The sequence below is a fragment of the Orycteropus afer genome, unplaced genomic scaffold, assembly GCF_000298275.1.
Source record: "Orycteropus afer afer isolate SDZICR_OR568_19922 unplaced genomic scaffold, OryAfe1.0 scaffold00489, whole genome shotgun sequence".
NCBI classification, from domain to species: domain Eukaryota; kingdom Metazoa; phylum Chordata; class Mammalia; order Tubulidentata; family Orycteropodidae; genus Orycteropus; species Orycteropus afer.
In genome coordinates, this window is record NW_006922076.1 from 1,999,416 (window position 1) to 2,019,414 (window position 19,999).

The 19,999-nt window shown below is 41.7% G+C and overlaps 1 protein-coding gene across 1 annotated transcript; it reads left to right on the forward strand.

The window, feature by feature from the left end:
* Positions 1–373: 373 nt before the first annotated feature.
* Positions 374–19,641, forward strand: LOC103209246 (zinc finger protein 84). Its single transcript, XM_042782851.1, has 6 exons — positions 374–458; positions 6,384–6,516; positions 6,685–7,475; positions 19,042–19,094; positions 19,242–19,352; positions 19,603–19,641. Exons 1-6 carry the CDS (start codon positions 374–376, stop codon positions 19,639–19,641), a joined length of 1,212 nt encoding a protein of 403 aa, XP_042638785.1.
* The last annotated feature ends 358 nt before the right edge of the window (positions 19,642–19,999 follow it).

Here is a 19,999-nt window from a genome sequence, read left to right on the forward strand (position 1 = left end):
AACCCACCAGCCACTCCTCGGAAGGAAGGTTGGGCAATCCTACTTCCGTAGTGATACTGCCTCGAAAACCCAAGGAGGGGTCGCTATGAGTTGGGGGCCGACTCGATGGCACATAACAACAACAACAACAACAATCTGCCTTCAGAGCCTCTAGTATGTTTAATGGTTTTGGACTTGAGTCATAGAAGTCAAAGATTTATAGTCCCTTTTATCTATCAATTAGAACTGTTTACTGTATGTCTGAAAATTACTTGCTGTGTGGAAGCATTTGGGCCAACCCTGATGTTAAACTGTGGTCATTCTTCAGAGGCCTTAAAGCCCAAGCAGTTGGGTCCAAGTCTTTTCTGATTTCCCCTGAACAGGGTATGAAGTTATGAAACCAGATGTGATCTTCAAGTTGGAACAAGGAGAAGAGCCATGGATTGTAGATGGAGAAATGGCAAGTTCAGACTCTGCAGGTGAGTGTATGAGAGCCAGGCAGAAGGGAGAAGGTAGAAGTTCAGTCTCAGTTGGTCATTGATGGATTAGCATCTTGAAATATGCTTTAGATGGCGCTTTTCAAAACCTCTGAAGCTTTAGTGTTTATTTAGAACATTCATAATATGAGCTACCTGGGTCAGTCTTAAGATACAGCTTCTTTGTAGCTTAAAGTAAAGTATTCCTGCTTATTTGGGCCATGAAGTTAGCACCTCTCTGTTATATCTAGGACTTTGACTTCTTGTCTGTTGTTTGGTCCCCTGGTATGTTTAATCTCCTTATGAGCCCCTTCTATTATGGTAAGAGACATCTGTGTGGTATACTCTAGATTGCTCATTTTTCCCTCATTTTGGTTGTCTCTGGTCCCTGGAGCATAATCTTGGGAAGTCCACTCTGTTCATTTTCTTTATATGAAAAAATGGAATCTTCATTCCTCTCAATTTGTCCTTATCCCCCCCCTCCTTTTTTTTTAAAAAAAAAAACATCAATGATGTTTGTTTATTTACTTAATTATTTTGTTACCAGGGTGAAAAACATACCAAAATACTTACTAATACAACCTCTCCATTTACAATTCAGTGACATTGATTATATTTTTCATCTTGTGCTTCCAATATTGCTGTCCTTTTCCAAAACAGTCTACTGCCAATAGCATAAACTCAGTGTCCCCTAAACTAGAGCTCCCTGTTTCCTCCTCCTGCCCACTCTTATAGCCAGTAATAACCTTTGGTTTCTGTGTATTTGCTTGTTTCACATAAGTGAGGACCATACAGTATTTGTCCTTTTGTGACTGAGTTATTAGGAGCTCTGGTGGTATAGTGCCTAACACATAAGACTGCTAACTAGAAGGCTGGCGGTTCAAACCCACCAGCCACTCCTTGGAAGGAAGATCGGGCAGTCTACTTCTGGAGTGATACCACCTCACATACCCAAGGAGAGGTCGCTGTGAGTCGGATCTAACTCAACAGCAGTGCGTTTGGTTTCTTTTTTGGTTTATACAGTATTTGTCCTTTTGTGACTGAGTTATTTCGCTCAGCATGTTTTCATAGTTCATATGATTTGTGGCATGCAACAGAGCTTCATTACTCTTTATGCTTGTATGCTATTCCATTGTTGGTATGTATCACATTTTGCTTATCTGTTCATCCGTTGATGGACAGCTTGGTTGTTTGCACTTTCTGGCTATTTTGAAAAGTGCTGCAGTGACCATTGGTGGACAGGCTTTGCTTTGCGTTCCACCTTAGTTTCTTGTGATACATACCTGGGATTGGGATTGCTGGGCCTTAGGTAGTTTTATGTTCATCTTTTTGAGGAACAGCATAACCGTGTTCCACAGTGATTGAGTTTTGAACATTCCCATCAGCAGTGAAAGAGGGTTCCAGGTTCTTTGTAGCCTTGCTACCACCTTTTGTTTTCTGTTATTTGAGGTGATATCTCATTGTGGTTTTGATTTGCTTCTCTCTAATGGCTAATGATGTTGTAAATCTTTTTATGTGTTTGTTGGCCACTTGAATATCCTGTTTGGTGAACTGTCTGTCAAGTCCTTTGCCTATTTTTTTTGGTTGTTTTCTTTTTTGTTGTAAGTTATAGATGTTTTGTGTATATTTTTGATAATAGGCCCTTATCTGAAAATATTTTCCAATTTGTAGGTTGTCTCTTCACTTTGTTGATAAAGTCCTTTGGTAAAATGTGTTTATTTTTTATGAAGTCCCATTTATCTGTTTTCTTTTTTTGCTGTTTCAGCTTTTGTCATCATGTCTGATAATCTATCATTAAATGTTAGGTGCCACAACCTCCCCCCTGTATTTTCTTCTAAGAATTTTTTGGTTTTAGTTTCCACATATTAAGTTTTTGATTCGTTTTTTCTGTGTGATGTGAAAGATCCTGATTATTCTGCATGTAGAAATCCAAGTTTTCCAGTGCCGATTATTGAAAAGACTCTTTTTCCCCATTGAATGGACTTAATTGAAAATCACTTGACCACAGATGTATGGATTTGTTTCTGGACTTTCAATTTTATCCTATTATTCTTTATGTCTGTTGTTGTACCAGTACCAGGCTATTTTGATTACTGTTGCTTTTTAATATTTTTTGACATCTGGAAGTGTGAGTCCTCCTACTTTATTCTTATTCAAGGTTGCTTTAGGTAGTTGTGGTCCCTTGCCCTTCTATATAAATTTGAGGATTGGCTTTTCTGTTTCTACAAAGGCGGCTGTTGACATTTTGCTGGTGATTGCATTGACTTTATAGATTGCTTTGGATTTTATTGACATCCTAACTTCCTAACTGTTTTAAGCCCCAGCAACATGCGTATGATGTTTCTGCCCCGAGAATCCCACTAGTCATTCAGCCCACAAAGTTTTTATTCTGCCTGGCACATAGCAAAATCCTGGACTCCCAGAAGGAGATTTTATGTTCAGCGTAGATCATAGTGCCTGTGCAAACATAGTGGGCACAGTGATCCTGCCATTCAGTTAAGGAATGGTGGGAATGTTGTCAAAACCCAAGTGCCCAGGCACCAGCAGGCCTTTTTGAGGAGAGTAGTCTGTGACTTGCAGTTGACCTTTCTCTGTATAGACTGGTTTTGCAATTCAAAGAAAAATAAATAGTTATGTTACTCTCTTTCTGTGACACTGTGCTGGGTGCTGTGGTTAATGTACTGAACTTCAGAGATTTAGTCATGGCCTTGGAATGTTTCCTTCCTAGTGGAAGAATTAAAGCAAATAACCAAGATACATTCTAGACCATTTTAAGTTCAATGATTAATAAGGAGATAGAGCTGATTTAATAGAGAATGTGTAGCCAGCAAGCTGTGAGAATTAGGGGGAAGGAAGCCTCCCAACAGGCATGGCAAATGTGAAGGCCTCAAGTCAGGTGTTTGGAAAAGATGTTGCATTAGGTTGCTTTCTTGATAATGTTGAAGATGTGCATGGCCAGTTTAAATAAAACTTTCTGCAAATGTGAGAGTGGGAAGAAGTAAATAAAGTAATTATTATCCTTCAAGCTTGAAATGGTTGGAGCTAATTACTCTTTCAGATCTCTTCATTTTCTGCTTGGTTCTTACCACAATGTACAATTGTGTTCTTTAATATTACTTATTACTTATTGTTCCCACTGGAATGTAAATTTTGTAATGGCAGGGACTTACGGCTTGTTGTTCTTTTTTTTTTTTTCCTTTTCAAATCAAGGCCATATCAAACCCAGCACTTGGCATGTGTTTCAGTTTTTTTTTTTTACATTGCTCTTTCCATATTTCATTGTCATTGTAATTGTTTCACATCACAGCTACTTTAACCTGTGCCCCCAACCCCCACACTTCCTGTCCCCACCTCCCCTGTGGAAATGATACTCTGAAAAATGCACTTGGAGAAATCCCATCCTAGACCTGGAATGGACTGGAAAATATTTTGTGTAGATTTAGACACAAACTAAATTTTATCTTCCCTGCATGCATGTTTTTATAATACAGGTAATATAACTAACTACATTTCAGAAACCTTAGGGAATAGAGAATTATTATTTTGTATTCTGTTTCTTTTTAAATTATTTTCCTTCACCCAAGTTACTATGTCTACCCTCTATATAGCGATTTACCCTCCCTTTACCTCCCACCCCTGGTAACTGTCAAAGAGTATTTATTTTTTTGTGAAACCCTTTTCTTGACTTTCTGTAGTAGTGATCTCATATAATATATGTCCCTTTGTGATTGACTAATTTCAGTCAGCATAATGGCCATGTCATGAGGTGTTTTGCAGATTCATCTTTGTTCTTTAACATTGCATAGTAGTCCATTGTGTGTATGTATCATAGTTTGTTGACCTGTTTGTACATTAATGGGCATTTAGGTTGTTTCCATCTTTGTGCTGTTGTGAATAGTACTGCGCTGAATATGGTTGCGCATATATCTCAAGGGTCTTATTTCTCTAGGTATATACGTAGTAGTGGGATTGCTAAGGAGGTCTGGTGGCTCAGTGCCTAAGGTATTTGACTGCTAACCAGAAGGTTGTTGGTTCAAACTCACCAGCCGCTCCATGGAAGGAAGATGAGGCATTCTACTTCCATAAAGATTTACCACCTTGGAAACTCAGTGGGTGTTGCTGTGAGTCGGAATCGACTTGATGGAGGTGGTGTTTAGTGGGCTTGCTGGATCATATGGTTTTTCTATTTCCAACTTTTTAAGGGAGTGCCATACCATTTTCCACAGTAGTTGTACTGTTTTACAGTCCCACCAGCAGTGTGTGAGGGTTCCAGTGTTTCTACACCCTGACCAGCATTTATTGTTTTCAGTTTTTTTGATCTTTGGTATTCTTGCTGGGATGAGATGATATCTGATTGTTGTTTTTTGATTTGCATCTCTCTAATGGCTCTCTAAGGAGCTCTGGTAGCATAGTGCCTAAGGCACTTGACTGCTAATTAGAAGATTGGCGGTTCAAACCCACCAGCCAGTCCTCGGAAGGAAGATGGGGCAATCTACTTCCTTAGTGATACTGCCTCGGAAACCCAAGGAGGGGTCGCTATGAGTTGGGTCCGACTACATGGCACATAACAACAACAATGGATCTCTAAAAGGAGCTCTGTGGGACAGTGCCTAAGGCATTTGATTGCTAACCAGAAGGTTGGTAGTTTGAACCCACTAGCCACTCCGCAGAAGGAAGACTGGGCAATCTACTTCTGTAAAGATTTACTACCTCAGAAAGCCAGGAGGGTCACTATGCGTCTGAATCAATTAGATGGCAGTAAGTTTGGTTTTGGTTTTTCCAGGGGCTAATGCTTCTGAGCATTTCTTCATGTGTTAGCTGTGATGGCTTCTTCTTTATGTGTCTTCATCGTTTCACTCATTGCCTGGAATGTACCAGTTACCCAGTGGGTATTGCTGAATGAGTGAATTAATCTCTGAGAACAGTGGCTCCTTGCTTCTTCCAGCCTTTTGTTTGTCCTCATTGCTCTTACGTAATTTTAATATTCTTTTCCCATTTAATAAACATATTTGTCATGAAGCAAAGGTCATCTAATCTACTGTCAGCTTCCTGTTTTCAACATGTATTTTTCATTACCTAGAGGACAGGCATTCTACTTGGTATTTGCCAAAACTTAGAAATTAAGATGAAAAAGTGGTTTGTCTGTCAGCATAGCACTTCTCAGTTTTTTATTCAGTAAGCACAGTCATGGAGAGATTGACAGGTTTTTTGTTTTCTTTATAGAAGTCTGGCAAGTAGATGGTCATGTGCTGTGGCATCAGGATAACCAAGACAAGCTGAAAAACACACAAAGAAGTCATGGATGTGATGCCTTTGGGAAAAAAATCAATCTAAGCATGAACTTTCTTCCTGTAATGAAATCACACAATGAAGGTGACTTTGATGGAATAATTTTAAAGCATCATTTAGATTTACTTATTCCAAAGGCTGATTATGAAGAAACAGAACCAAATGACTTTAATGTATTCGATAAATTATTTCTGCATACCAAACCTGAGGAAACTGATTGGTTAAAATACTATGAATGTGATAAATATGACAAAATTAGCTACAAGAAGTCACAGATTGTCATATATCACAGAAATCGTTCAGGGGAGAAACTCTATGAATGCTGTGAATGTAGGAAACGCTTCAGCAAGAAATCAAATCTCATTAAACATCAGAGTAGACATATAAGAGAAATAGCCTATGGCTGTGGTAAATGTGGCAAAAACTTTCCCCAGAAGTCACAGTTTATTACCCATCACAGAACACATACAGGAGAGAAACCTTATGATTGTAGCCAGTGTGGGAAAGCCTTCTCCCAAAAATCACAGCTCACATCCCATCAGAGGACACATACAGGAGAGAAACCCTATGAATGTGGGGAATGTGGAAAAGCCTTCTCCCGGAAGTCACATCTTATATCACATTGGAGGACACACACAGGAGAAAAACCCTATGAATGCAGTGACTGTGGTAGAGCCTTCAGTGAAAAGTCAAATCTCATTAATCATCAGAGGATTCATACAGGAGAAAAGCCTTTCAAATGCAGGGAATGTGGGAAAGCTTTCAGCAGGAAGTCACAACTCATTACACATCACAGGACTCACACAGGAACAAAACCCTTTGGATGTAATGATTGTAGAAAAGCCTTCTTTGAAAAGTCAGAACTCATTAGACATCAGACAATTCATACTGGAGAGAAACCCTATGAATGCAGTGAATGTAGGAAAGCATTTCGAGAAAGGTCAAGTCTTATTAATCATCAGAGAACCCATACTGGAGAGAAACCCCATGTATGCATTCAGTGTGGGAAAGCCTTCTCTCAGAAGTCACATCTCATATCCCATCAGATGACACATACAGGAGAGAAACCTTTTGTGTGCAGTAAATGTGGGAAAGCTTTCAGCAGGAAGTCTCAGCTTGTTCGACATCAGAGAACTCACACAGGAGAAAAACCTTACGAATGTAGTGAATGTGGCAAAGCTTTCAGTGAAAAATTAAGTCTCACGAATCATCAGAGAATCCACACAGGAGAAAAACCTTACGTATGTAGTGAGTGTGGGAAGGCCTTTTGTCAGAAGTCACATCTCATATCCCATCAGAGGACTCATACAGGAGAGAGACCCTATGAATGTGGCGAATGTGGAAAAGCCTTTGGTGAGAAGTCAAGTCTTGCCACTCATCAGAGAACTCACACAGGAGAAAAGCCTTACGAATGCAGCGACTGTGACAAGGCCTTCTCACAGAGGTCACAGCTCAATACCCACCAGAGGATTCACACAGGCGAGAAGCCCTATGTATGCAGTTTTTGTAGGAAGGCATTTTTTGAGAAGTCAGAGCTGATTAGACATCAGAGAACTCATACTGGAGAAAAACCGTATGAATGCAGTGAGTGTAAAAAAGCTTTCAGGGAGAAGTCAAGTCTCATTAATCATCAGAGAACACATACAGGAGAGAAACCTTTTGAATGCCGTGAATGTGGCAAAGCCTTCTCCCGGAAGTCACACCTCATACCACATCAGAGGACCCATACAGGTGAGAAACCCTATGGATGCAGTGAATGTGGGAAAACGTTCTCCATCAAGTTCAGCCTTACTCTGCACCAAAGAACCCATACAGGTGAGAAACCCTATGGATGCAGTGTGTGTAGGAAGGCCTTCTCTCAGAAATCACAGCTTGTTAATCATCAGAGAATTCATACAGGAGAGAAACCTTTTCAATGCAGTGAATGCCCAAAAGCCTTCTCCCAAAAGTCACAGCTCATTAATCACCAGAGAACTCATACAAAAAAGAAACCCTAGAAATAAAACAAGTAGGAGATATGCATATGACAGAAATTATCCTTCATTGTACTGCAGAAGTTGCAGTTATGGTTCACACCACACTGTATGTCAGAGAACTCATTTAAGGTTGCAACTCTGTAAGTGAGGTTATGAAGGTTTCAACAGCTAAAGATAGTTAAATAAGAGAACTCAGAGTAGAATGAGCCTACAAATGCACTGGATTTCAAAAACTTTTCAAATCACAGCCAAAGCTTGTATCATGGAAAATTCACCATGAAGAGAAATCCTGTGACTATCAGAAAGCTTTCCAAAGGTGAAATTTTATTAGCTGTTGCAAATATTGCCACTGATATAAACTCTAATGCAGTGAGGGAGGCACAATCTTCAAGAAAGGATAGCTCATTGTACACCAGAAAACATCCTCAGGAATGAAATTATATGAAAATACTAAATACGGGATTATCTTCACCAAATAATCCAGCTATATTGTATTTTGGGGAATTCACATGGTATGAAACTTAATTCAAAGACATTGGAAACATGTTCCCTAGAGATAATGCTATAAGGGAAGCCATACATGTTTTATTGACATGGGTACCAAAAACACCCAGTTCTAAATGGTTGACAGATGTCTTCTCTGAAATAGGAAACTTTTAAACTTTTAAAATATGTGAATAAATTCAATAATCAAAATATCTGAATAAGAAATTTCTTAGTGATGTTCATGGCTTACTTTCCTTTGTCGCATAATATGTTTCATATTTTGGGATTGCATATGATAATTTAAAGTAATTTGAAGCATAAAATGCACATGCCTTATAGTGCCTCTGATGTCTGTTAAGGACACACTATGTGCCACTGATTTTTCAGTTCTAGTAATGCTTTAAAAATGGTAGTTGTTATAACAGGGCTTTTTGCTCAGTAATGGACTCCTGGTTGCACAATGGTTAGGCACTCAGCTGTTAACTGAAAGGTTGGCGGTTCAGACCCACCCAGTGGTTCCTTGGGAAAAAGACATTGCAGTCTGCTCCTGTACAGATTATAGCTTAAAAATCCCTATCAGGTAATTGTACTCTGACATGTGGGGTCACTCTGAGTCCAAATCTACAGGACTTAACAATAGCAACATTTCTAAATAAGTATTTTAAGTAATAATACTGTGTTTCTTTTTTCTTACTGTTTGTTGGCACATATAACGAGTTTATTTTTACTGGAGTGTCTGAGTGGTGCAAACAGTCAACACTCTTGGCTGCTGACTAAAAGGTTGGCAGTTCAAGTCCACCCAGAGGCTCTTTGGAACAGAGGCCTGGTGATCTAAACTTTGTGGAACTCAGTTCCTCTCTGATACATATGAGGTTACTATTAGTCAAATTGACTCAGTGGCAACAAGTTTTTTTTTTTCCCCTTGTTGTTACTGACCTTTCCTTTCATGATAGAAGCCAACACTATACAAAGTCTTCTACCATGTCCGAATCTAAGAAAATATTTATCTAAAACACTGTTGATAAACATGCAAAGACAAGATGATTTGGAATGATAAAAAGATGATGAGTAAATGATAGAAAATAGTGCTGTGGAGCCTCTTTTTTCTGTTACTGAGACACCTGCATACATTCAAGTATGTGCATCAAATCTGTTTCCCAGGTACAGCTTGCATGTTAATGTTGTATCATGAAGTAATGATACTGTGTGTTGGCATTTCATAAAATATTTTGTAAACAAATTAGATGGAGAAACCCATTTAAGAGTCATTGTTCAGAAAATGTCAAATATAGAGAATTTTGCAGTGTGAAATATATTTTTGGCATATTCAAGGAATGCTTTGCCTTCCTGCAAATTTCAGTATGCTTCTAGTTGACAATGACAAACCATTTAAGTTACAGTTTTGTAGTTTTTGCTTTATAATGTTGCTTGACAAAGTTAAAAGTACTTTTTTGCATTTTAATGACATGCAGAAGCTGAACATTAAGCTTGATTTTAAACCAAGAAAGATCAAGTTTATCTTCTAGTGCACAAATCAGTACACAAGTATAACTTGTTGTGTCTTTGATTCTATCAGTATTTTTTCCTTTAATTCTGCAACATTGTTGAAAAGTTTGTATTTTAAATGAGAGTAATTTTCTGAATCAACATACCAGAATTTCAAAGCCAAATAGTCCTATTTTTCCACATGATTTAAGGGATACAGTTTTCCAATTTTTAATTCATAATCAAATTTGTGGTCTTCCTGTTTTTCTTTCTACTATCCGAATTTTCTTTGCAGATGGGAGAAATGGACCTTGGTAAACTATTATATAGTTACAGGGCAATATTCTTTGTCCTACATTGTGTTTTTTAGTTTTTCCCCTTTTTTTCTGTTCCATTATGAATCTCTTCCTTAGTGTCAGAGATTGATTCATTTGATCTTTGATAAAGTTCATAACTCTCTGTTGTTTAAAATTTTTCTAATTGTCCTCACTCCAACTCTAGAATATTCCTTTATCTAGTAAGCTATTAAATCTGTTACTTACTTCACTGGTTAATGGAACTTTGCCGCTAGCATATAGATTGAATGCCCAACAGCAAAACATTTGGCACGTTAGTCATAAGAGAGGGGTGAATTCTAATTTTTCCAAATATTTCACCTTATCTGAGGACTTGGATATATCCAGTTGCACCCACTGGTAGCTCTCCATTGTTCTAAAGTACCATGAGAGGGCTCCAGTTTGGAAGTTAGAGATTATTAATGCTAATTTTTAAAATTACTTTGGTGGTAAACCACAGAAAACATATCCCCACATTTCCTCTCATTGATTTCTACAACAAACTCTATGTCAAGAAGAAAACCAGTTTTATTATTATTATTTTAGTGGAAATACACACAGCAAACATCCGCCAATACAGCTTCCCCATTTACAAATCAGTGACATCGCTATTTTTCATGTGTTGCCACCATTATTGTTACCCTTCATCTAGACATTACACTGCTATTAAGATAAACTCATTGTTCCCCAAACAAATACTCCCCCTTTCCTTCTTCCTCCCACCCCTGTTAACTGTTAATAATCTGGTTTCTGTATAATTTGTTTTTTCACATAAGTGAGCTGATACTCTACTTGTTGTTTTGCAGCTGACATGTTTTGCCTAGCATTATGTCTTTAAGGTTCATCCATGTTGTTGTTGTAGGCACTAGAACGTCATTTCTCTTTACAGCTGCATAATATCACATTGTATTATAAGTTTATCCACTCATATGTTGATCGACATTTATGTGGTTTCCACCTTTTGTCTGTTGTGAAAAGACATTGAACATTGCTATACAGGTTTCTGCTGATGGTCTTCCCTTCATTTTCTCTGGGTGTATACATAGGGTTAGGATTGTTAGGTCATATGGTAGTTCAGTGTTGAACTTTTGAGGAACTGCTGAATCGTGTTCCACAGTGGCTGTCCTATTTTACATTCCTAGCAGCAGTGTATGAAGGTTCCAGTTTCTTCATAGCCTTTCCAACACTTTACTTTTCCTATGTATTTATACATCCCACTTGGGGTGAGATGATAGCCTTGTGGTTTTGGTTTCCATCTCCCTAATGGCAAATGATGTTAAACATGTTTTCATGTGCTTGTTAGACATTTGAATGTTCTCTTTGGTGAACTGTCCAAGTCCTTTGCCCATTTTTTGACTGGATTATCTTTTTGTTAAAGGTTAAGTTGTAGAAGTTTTATCTATACCTATATTTAGTATTAGACCCTTAACTGATAAATGATTCTCAAAAATCTGGAAACTCTGTTAATGTTAGACCAGAGTAGTTTTGATTCCAGCAATCACTGTCAGTTACATTGAGATGGAGTGAAGGAAGCCAAACATGTCTCATCATTTAGTTTCTTACACCGACCTAGCGGTGTGCATTGTCTAGAGAGGACGATTTACATTGTATCCCTTTTACAAAGTATTAGGATTTTTTGAGGCTCAATTTGTGAATTTTGAGATCTCTTCCAGGAGTGCCTTCTGTTTATCTTTTCTTTATGGGGCCTTGGTATTCTCTTACATAGTTATGTCTGTATGAATGCATATGTCCCAATGTTTTACTTTCAAGAAGATCAGTTATAGAACTCTAACATGAAATGAACCCAAATAATACCACATTGATCTAACATTACCTTTATTAAATAATATAGATCAGTAGGTATTTGAAATCTTCTGAGTTTTTATTTTAGCAGTATAAATCCAGGTTGTCAGTTTCAGTGGGTTCATCACCTACAGATATGGTACCTGCTAAAACGGCAAGGAGGCATCATGTTCTGACCTCTTCTGATCCCACAAGAGGAAGGCACAATCACCATCAATAGCACAAGGCCTATTACTGCAAGGCCAGACATGCTGCCTCCCTCCAGCCCTTTCTCCAACCGTTCCTCCCAAAGCACCCACCACCTCTCTCCTGGGTTCGATAATTCGCTGCAGTGGCCACACAGAACTCACAGATTATGAGGTTTATTAGGGAAGCACCAGGTTACAATTCAAGTTCAGGGAAAATGCTCAGTCTCTCTCCCAGCCCACCGTCCCTCAGCCAAGAGTCTCTCACAGTCTCTTTCCCAGCAGTGCTGGTCCCTCGGTGTCTCACTCAGCAATGCGTGTCTCTTGCGTCTCTTTCCCAGCAGCACGTGTCTCTTTCAGGGGCGCGTGTCTCTTTCGGCAGCATGTCTTCCTCAACCAGCAGTCCGAGAGAGAGTTCTGCCCCTAGGAAGCCTCCTTTTGAGCCTGGCAGGGTGGTCAAACTAGCCAATCATAGCATCAGAACTCTAAGCACGTGAGAGAGAGTGGGACCCTCCCAGAACATTGTATTGTGCCACGCCCAACAGAAATAACCCAGGTGGGCAACTTTAGCAATCAGGATCTCCTCAGTTGCTAATAGCAATTCCCACCTTGGAGTTTACAAAGACTTATGGGTAGAAAAGCCACACTAAGTAATTTACTACACCACAGTACCAGTGTGCTAAGTGCTAATGATCTCATCCATGACACTTAAACAAAGCTGTATGAATTATTAGTCCCTTCATTCTTTCATCGTTTCTCACACTTGTACGTGATTATTTGAAAATGCAATTCTGATTCCATACTCCCCTGTTGAAATATTGTGTGACTCATTGTGTTATATTCTCATTATGGTATGCAAGGACTTTTATGCAAATCCATACCTCTCTCTTCACTATTTCTGACTTTATCTTTCCTCCTACACAGTATTTTCTTGTCTCATTGACCTACTTACAAACATTTCCTTGAGATTCTACAGTTTCTCATGCCTTTAAAAATCTGGAACTGGAATTTTTTGTTTCTTCCTAGTAATGCCTGTGGGAACCTGTACATATATTTCACACTGTGATACTATAATCACTGCATGTTTTATCTTTTGTATTTCAAAGTTTCTTGAAAATTAGGACAGCTTATTTGTGTGTATCATTTTAGCAGGTGAAGTTGTAATACTTGAATTGGGTCTGTCTATGGCTGTTTTCTACCATGTGCAGAATCATTGTCTACAATAAGAAGAATGAAACCATCATGGAAGCAGAGTCAAGAAACTGTCCGGGTATCTAGATTCATCACCTTCATTCACTGTTGAACTTTCTATGAAGTATCCCAAATATCCTAATAAATTCCCATTTTTGTTTCAGTTTGCTTAAATCGTGTTCCTTATAATGACAGTATTCCAGCCAGTAGAGAAAGTGAGGCACTGTCACTAGCTAGGTTCTTTGGAAGCAGATAATGAGATGAAACTTGGTGTGTGTTATGGATTGAATCTGTCTCCCCAAAATATGTATTGTAAATCCTAACAGTCCTGCCTGTGGCAGGAGCGCTGGTGGTGTAGTTGTTATAGCATTTGACTGCTAACCAAAAGGTCAACAGTTCAAAGTCACCATCTCCTCCATGGGAGAAAGATAAGGCAATCTGCTTCTGTAAAGATTGGCAGCCTTGGAAGTGCTGTGAGGCAGTTTTACTCTGTCCTAAAGGGTCATCAAGAGTCAGAATAGACTGGATGCAATGGATTTTCATATGCCTGTGGTTACAATTCTGTTTAGGTATGGTTGTCCTTGTTAAGTTAATGATGCAGGATTAGTATAGGATGTCTTTTGAGTCGATCTTTTTTGAGATATAAAGGAAATTAAAGAAGCTAGCAAAGCAGAAATGGTGGAAGAGAGACACTAAGGCACATGAAGATCTCCCAGGAGCAGAAGCTCAGAAGAGAGACGGGCCTTCCTCCAGAGCCGACAGAGAAAAGCCATTCCCTAGAGCCGGCACGCTGAATTTGGACTTCCAGCCTCCTGAACTGTGAGAAAGTAAATTTGTTTGTTAAAGGTTCCAACTTACTGTATTTGTTATAGCAGCACTAGATAATTATGACAGGGTGCAAGATGTTCATTGCAGAGCAACACCTGTGGAATGGTGAGATAATAGGAAGTGACTGAGCAGAGGAAAAAGTCATACTGTGTTGTAGGTTGACAAAACCTTGGCCAAGCCATTGTGAGCTTTAGAGGAAGTGTAGCTTGTCAGAGTATCTCTTTTCCGTCCAAAGTAGTCAGGCCTTTATAACCCTGCATTGCTCAGTTCTCAGGAACAGCTGTGTTGGGGAGGGAGCAACCTCAGGTGAAGCAGCTATTTTCTGCTGTGGGCAACTCTGAAAAAACTGTTACTGCTTTCTGATCTCTTTGTGTAGCTGGGCAGGTATTAAGTCCTTCCCTGAAGAGGGAGCTGTGTGATGCCTCTTGATGTTGACCACAATCTCTTCCACTTCTTTTAGATCCACTTTTCCCTATTATGCTTGGGAAGCTGCTCCTCTAGGAGTCTGGTAGATGCTTTATGAGGGAAAACAAGAAGAGGAAGGATGATGCGACGAACGACACTGTTACTGCTGCACTTGTCTTCTGACTTTATTACCCGTTTTACATTCTTCTCACATTCAGTTATCACCTCTGCTAGCATAAGTGGCTCACCAGTGGCATTAACCAGATCTTTATTCCTGAGCGAGTCTTATTTTAAATGACTAGTCAAACTGATTCCAAATGCTTTATGGTATTTTTCACAGCCTGAGACCCACAGAAAATGGCATTTGAGGAAACAAGGTTAGACTATTCAGAAGGAATGTAATACAAGGTTGAAAATAGAGGTGAGAGAGACCATGTTAAGAAATCTTGCTTATACCAACTGAACTCACTCCTTTGGCTTAACTTTCAGCCAAACAATAGATAGGCCTTCGAGGTGAACCATTACACCAGGGACGTGCAGTCCTTTACCAGTGAACCATGGAAGATTAGAATGGCAGCATTTGTGAAATCAGAAAGCTCAGAATGCAGGAATGCATAGGAAAGGGCACAGGAAAAAGGTAGCCAAAGGGAGGAAGTGAGATGATAGGCTATTGCATTGTGGGGTTTGCAATCAGTTTCATGAAACAAAATGTATGAACCGGTGAATGGAAAATGAATTTTCTCTGTTAACTTTCATCCAACTCATAATTAAAAAAAAAATACCTTTACCAAAGAAAATTCAAGAGCCATCAAATAAGCAAGCAGGGAAATGACATGATCAGATTTGCCTTCATAAACATCAGGCTAACACCTGTGTGAAGAAAATATTTGGGGGAATGGTTCTGGTGAAGTTATTGCAAGATTCCAGGTGAGAGATGATTCAAAGTAGTCAGTATTAAACACCAGTTTCAACATGTGTCATCATAAATTTCATTTTTTTCATTCCTAAATGTGCTTATTTTCCCATTTTAATCTTAATAAAATGATTAAAGATCTGGGCAAGTCATCCATGATATAGTGGAGCTGAAGTCAGGAGAATGTTCACATAGCATAGCAGCTCTCAGGAAAGAACTTCAGGAAATACTTCAGCCAAGCAAGACACCTCATCACTATGTTCTTCAGATTTTTCCTCTAAATTGTTTCTTGAGTAAGTTTTCCCCCATTTTCTCTGTAGCAGTTCAAATCATAATCTAGGGAACTTTTGGCCTTCCTGGCTCAAGTCACTCAGTTCGCCCTTAACACTAGGTACTATCATGGAAATCATTCTCACTCTCCTTAAAATTCTTCATTGTCTTACCTTGCTTATTGAGTAGCATCCAAGTTCAGTCATGAAGCCTTGCTTGCTTCTTCAGCCTCATCTCTTTCTCACCACCTTTCCTTTGCCCTCTTTTCACCAGCCTATTGATTGTTCCTTTCATCTTGTTTATTGGACCTTTGAATTTCTTGCATAAAAGTCTTTTTCATAAACGGATTTCCACTGGAACCATAATGCCTGATTCAGTGGGCCGACTACTATTAAACCATGCTTTAATATAGTGAGACCTGGGACCTCTGGAGCTCAATGGGACTGCTTTGCTTTTCCACATGGCACAAGTGTTATGCCTTTGACAGAGTGCTGGCTTACCACTTTTCTGTTGCTTGCTTTAGTTGAAAATACTTCAGTGTTCCTTCTCTGTTAAGTACCCACCTTTGTCCAAAATGTTTCAACTTTTACAGGTTTTACTGTGCAATTACCATACTCAGTCCCTGAGCTCTTTCTAAAGACACGGATGTGTCTGGTTTATCCTCTAAATCTCCCCTTATGTGCTTTAGGCATGCTATGCACAAGGCAGGAAGGAAAGCTGTCCCTCAGATCATTCAGACTTCTCTTCCTGGTGGTCTTTAGCGCAGGTCAGAGACGCAGAAGGGGACTGGGGGCGACTTCTACACACAAGTGGCGACAGATCTATCCTGGGAGTTGAGTGGTCCTCCTGTGGCCGATTTGTTCAGGCGTCACTGTTTAAGTGGACCTGAGGTGGAGGCTTGCCTGTTGGCGGGATACTGGCACTGAGATGGAGGCTTGCCATTGGCCGGATCGCGAGGGATTAGGGGAATTGTAGTTTTTTCATGTCATTGCCCCCTGGCGAGGAGGGGTTTTCAGGTTATTGTATTTGCCTTAGGACGTCAGTTTTGTCTCAAGGTCTAAGGCTATGGTTATCAGACGGCAGGTGTATGATGTAAGGTCTTCTGGACAGACAGCGAGCCTATGTACAACAGAATGAAACACTGCCGGTCCTCTGCCAGCCTCACAATCCTTGCTACACCTGAGATCCTCCTTGCAGCCACTGTGTCAGTCCATCTCGTTCAGGTCTTTCCCCTTTTTCTCTGACCCTCTACTTTACCAAGCATGACACCCTTCCCAGGGAGTGGTCCCTTCTGACAACATGCTCAAGTAGGTGAGACAAAGTCTGGACGTTCTCACTCCTAAGGAACGGGCTGTTGCCTCCATATGCTGTAAGAGGTGCTGCAAGGGATTTCTGGGAATTGTATTATCTGAGGGTGGCGCTCTAACGACCTAAAAAGAGTTGGGGGAGGGCCTACGGTGGCCCAGTGGTTAAAGTAGTGTGCTGGTAAAGAAAAGGTCAGCTGTTCCAAACCACGAGCTGATCTTTGGAACAAAGTTGAGTCCGTCTGCTAACGTAAAGAATTACAGCCTTAGAAGCTGTGTAGGGCAATCTCCGCTAAGAGTTGGAACAGACTCTATGCGGTGGGTTCGTTTTTGGGTTGTGTGAGGGTGGGAGCCATGTCTCCGGTCGCAGACGGTGCGTCCCCATCACTTTCTGGGAGTTGTAGTTTCCTGAGGGTAGAGTCCTACCTTCTTTCACGGAGGCTGCGGTGGGTTCTTGGAAGTGTAGTCTGAGGATGGAGGCCATTTATCCAGTCGCACAGAGCGCTTTCTTTCTGCATTCGGGGAGTTGTAGTCTTCGTCGCGTCGACATTCCTTTCCGAACACGGGCTCTATAGTAGTTGTTTAAGCCTGGAGCTCTACGTCTTAAAAGCGGAGGCCCTGTTGGCTTCCGAGAACTAGAGTTGCCTTAGGAGGGCGGCCAGTTTTTCGAGGGTAAGTTCCCGCCGCTCCAGTGCCTTTTGGAAGTCGTGGTTTTCGGAGGTGTAGCCCTATGTCCTGAGCGTAGTGACGGCATGGTTTTCTGGGAGTTGTAGTTGTCTGAGGATGAAGTCCTGCCTTCGTGAGTGGAGGCTGAGTTGGCTTCTTGGAACGGTAGGTGGCGCCAGATGTCGGGCACTATCTCCAATCGCATTCTGCACGGTCTCGAGTTACTCTGGGAGTTGTAGTTATCTGAAGGTGGGGCCCTTGCCCCAAGTTTGGAGGCGAGATGGTTTCTGGGAACTGTAGTTATCCTACGCTGGCGTCCATTGTTTGTCCTCTCGGCCTCAGTGCTTTCTGGGAATTGTAGTTAGCAAGAGTGGAGGCCTTTGTTTAAAGAACGGAGATCGCAATGTGTTCTGGGAACGGTAGTTGTCGTAGCCTGGCGGCCATTGTCTCTAGTCACTATCGGTGCAGTCTGGGTGCGTTCTGAATTGTCTGAGGGTGGAGCCCAAGGTTTCTAACCTGGAGGGTTTGGAAGCCTCTGTGAATTCTAGGTGCCTGGAGGCCATTATCTTCAGTCGCTGTTGGCGTGAGGGCGCGACGTTTTGGGGTTTTAGCTGAGGATGAAATGGTTTGTTCCAAGTGCGAAGACCACCGTCCCTCATGGGAATTGATTGTTTTAGGCGTTTGACTGCTAGCCAGAAGGCTGGCGGTTCAAACTCACCAGCCGCTCCTCAGAAGGCAGATTGTGCAATCTACTTTCGTAGAGATATCACCTGCGAAGACCAAAGAGGGGTCGTAATGAGTCCAATCGACTCCACGGCAGTGCGTTTTTATTTTTTTTGGCTGAAGTTGGCTGCCGTTGTCCCCAGGCAATGTCGGCGTGGTCCCAAGTCATTCTGGGAGTTGTGGTTTTCTGAGTTTGGAGCCCTCCCTGGGAGTTGTAGTTGCCTGAGGCAGGCGGCCTAGTCCTAGAGCGCGCCGGGGTTGTGTGGTTCCGAGTCTATCCCTGAGGTTGCGGAGGGCGCCGTGTGGGCAACGGCGGCGGCGAGGTCTTTGGGCCTCTCGGTACCTAGTCAGGTAGTATGCGGTCGCCCTGCCCGCCTTGCGATCCCTGCCTCCCGTGAGAGGCCTGCGTGCCTAACCGGCGCCGTAGGTCTTTGCCTCTGAGCCAGTGACTCCGCTCCGCGCCCGGTAACCGTGGGACAAGAGGAGGGAGGCCGCGCCGTCCTGTCACCGCGACTACGTGCCGAGGTGCTGGCAGCGCTGTCCCGCGTCCCTCTGCCTAGAGCCCGCGTCGTGGCCCCTGTGGCGCCCCGACTCCTTGTCGTGGGCGTGACGGGGCTGTGTAGCTCGGGGCTCAGTGCCTGGGGCACGGCCAGAACAAACCCGTCTCCATCTCTGCCGTTCTATGTTTTGCCGTTCTTCTCAGTCCCCTTCCATGGCCATGTTTCAGGTAAGGTGACGCCTGCGCGTTTCTGGAAGCGAAGTCCTACTTTTCGTGCCTTGGTACCTACAGCTCCCTGGGAAATGGCCTCCTTGTCAGAGCCCGGGCGTCCGCCCCGTTCCCTCCCCTTCGGGCGCTGGCATCTCGGAGCCTGCTGGGACACCCGTTCGGGGGGGAGCGATGTCCCACTGACTCGTCTCTTGCTCCAGTATTGGAAGGAGGATCGCTTTACTCCTGCCATGCACACGAGCCAGTGCTCCTTCAGTCTGCGTTTCACTGAGCGTCTGCGTACCTTGTGGACTGCATCGGTGGTTCTCAGCGTAGGAGACCTGGACCAACTGTACCAGCATCACCCGAGAATTTATTGTTTTTTGTTTTGTTGTGTGCCGTCGAGTGGGACCCGATTCATAGCGACCCCTCCTTGGGTTTCCGAGGCAGGATCACTACGGAAGTAGATTGCTCCATCTTCCTTAGAAATGTGTATTCTTGAAGCCCTCCCCAGACCTTCTGAATGAGAACCTGGGGGTGCGTTCCATCAGTCTGTGCTTTAACAGCCCCCCCCCCCCCCAGGGATTTCAGCGTGGGATAAAATGTGAGAACCTGACCTAGCCTAGATCTTGGGGGTACAGAAGTGAGCCAAAGAAAATTTCTCATCAGTCTGACTTTTCAGATGTGACGTTACATTTCTTTAGCAACTAATTCTTACAATTTAGTGTGCTTGGACCTAAATGCAGGCTTCCTGTGCCTCACTAGGGTGTAGACAGGAGAATCAACCATTCCAAATTAGCTTTTGTTTTTAGTTGACTTCTCTATCCTACTTTTTGTCATGCATGTCTCTGAGTTTTGCTAGGAGTCCAATTTCCACTTTGCTGCATGTCCCACTGTTTACTTTAGGAAACAACTTCCTTTATCAGTCAAAAATCTTCTATCACTTTTAAATTTTAAAATTGTGAAAAAAATCTGACAT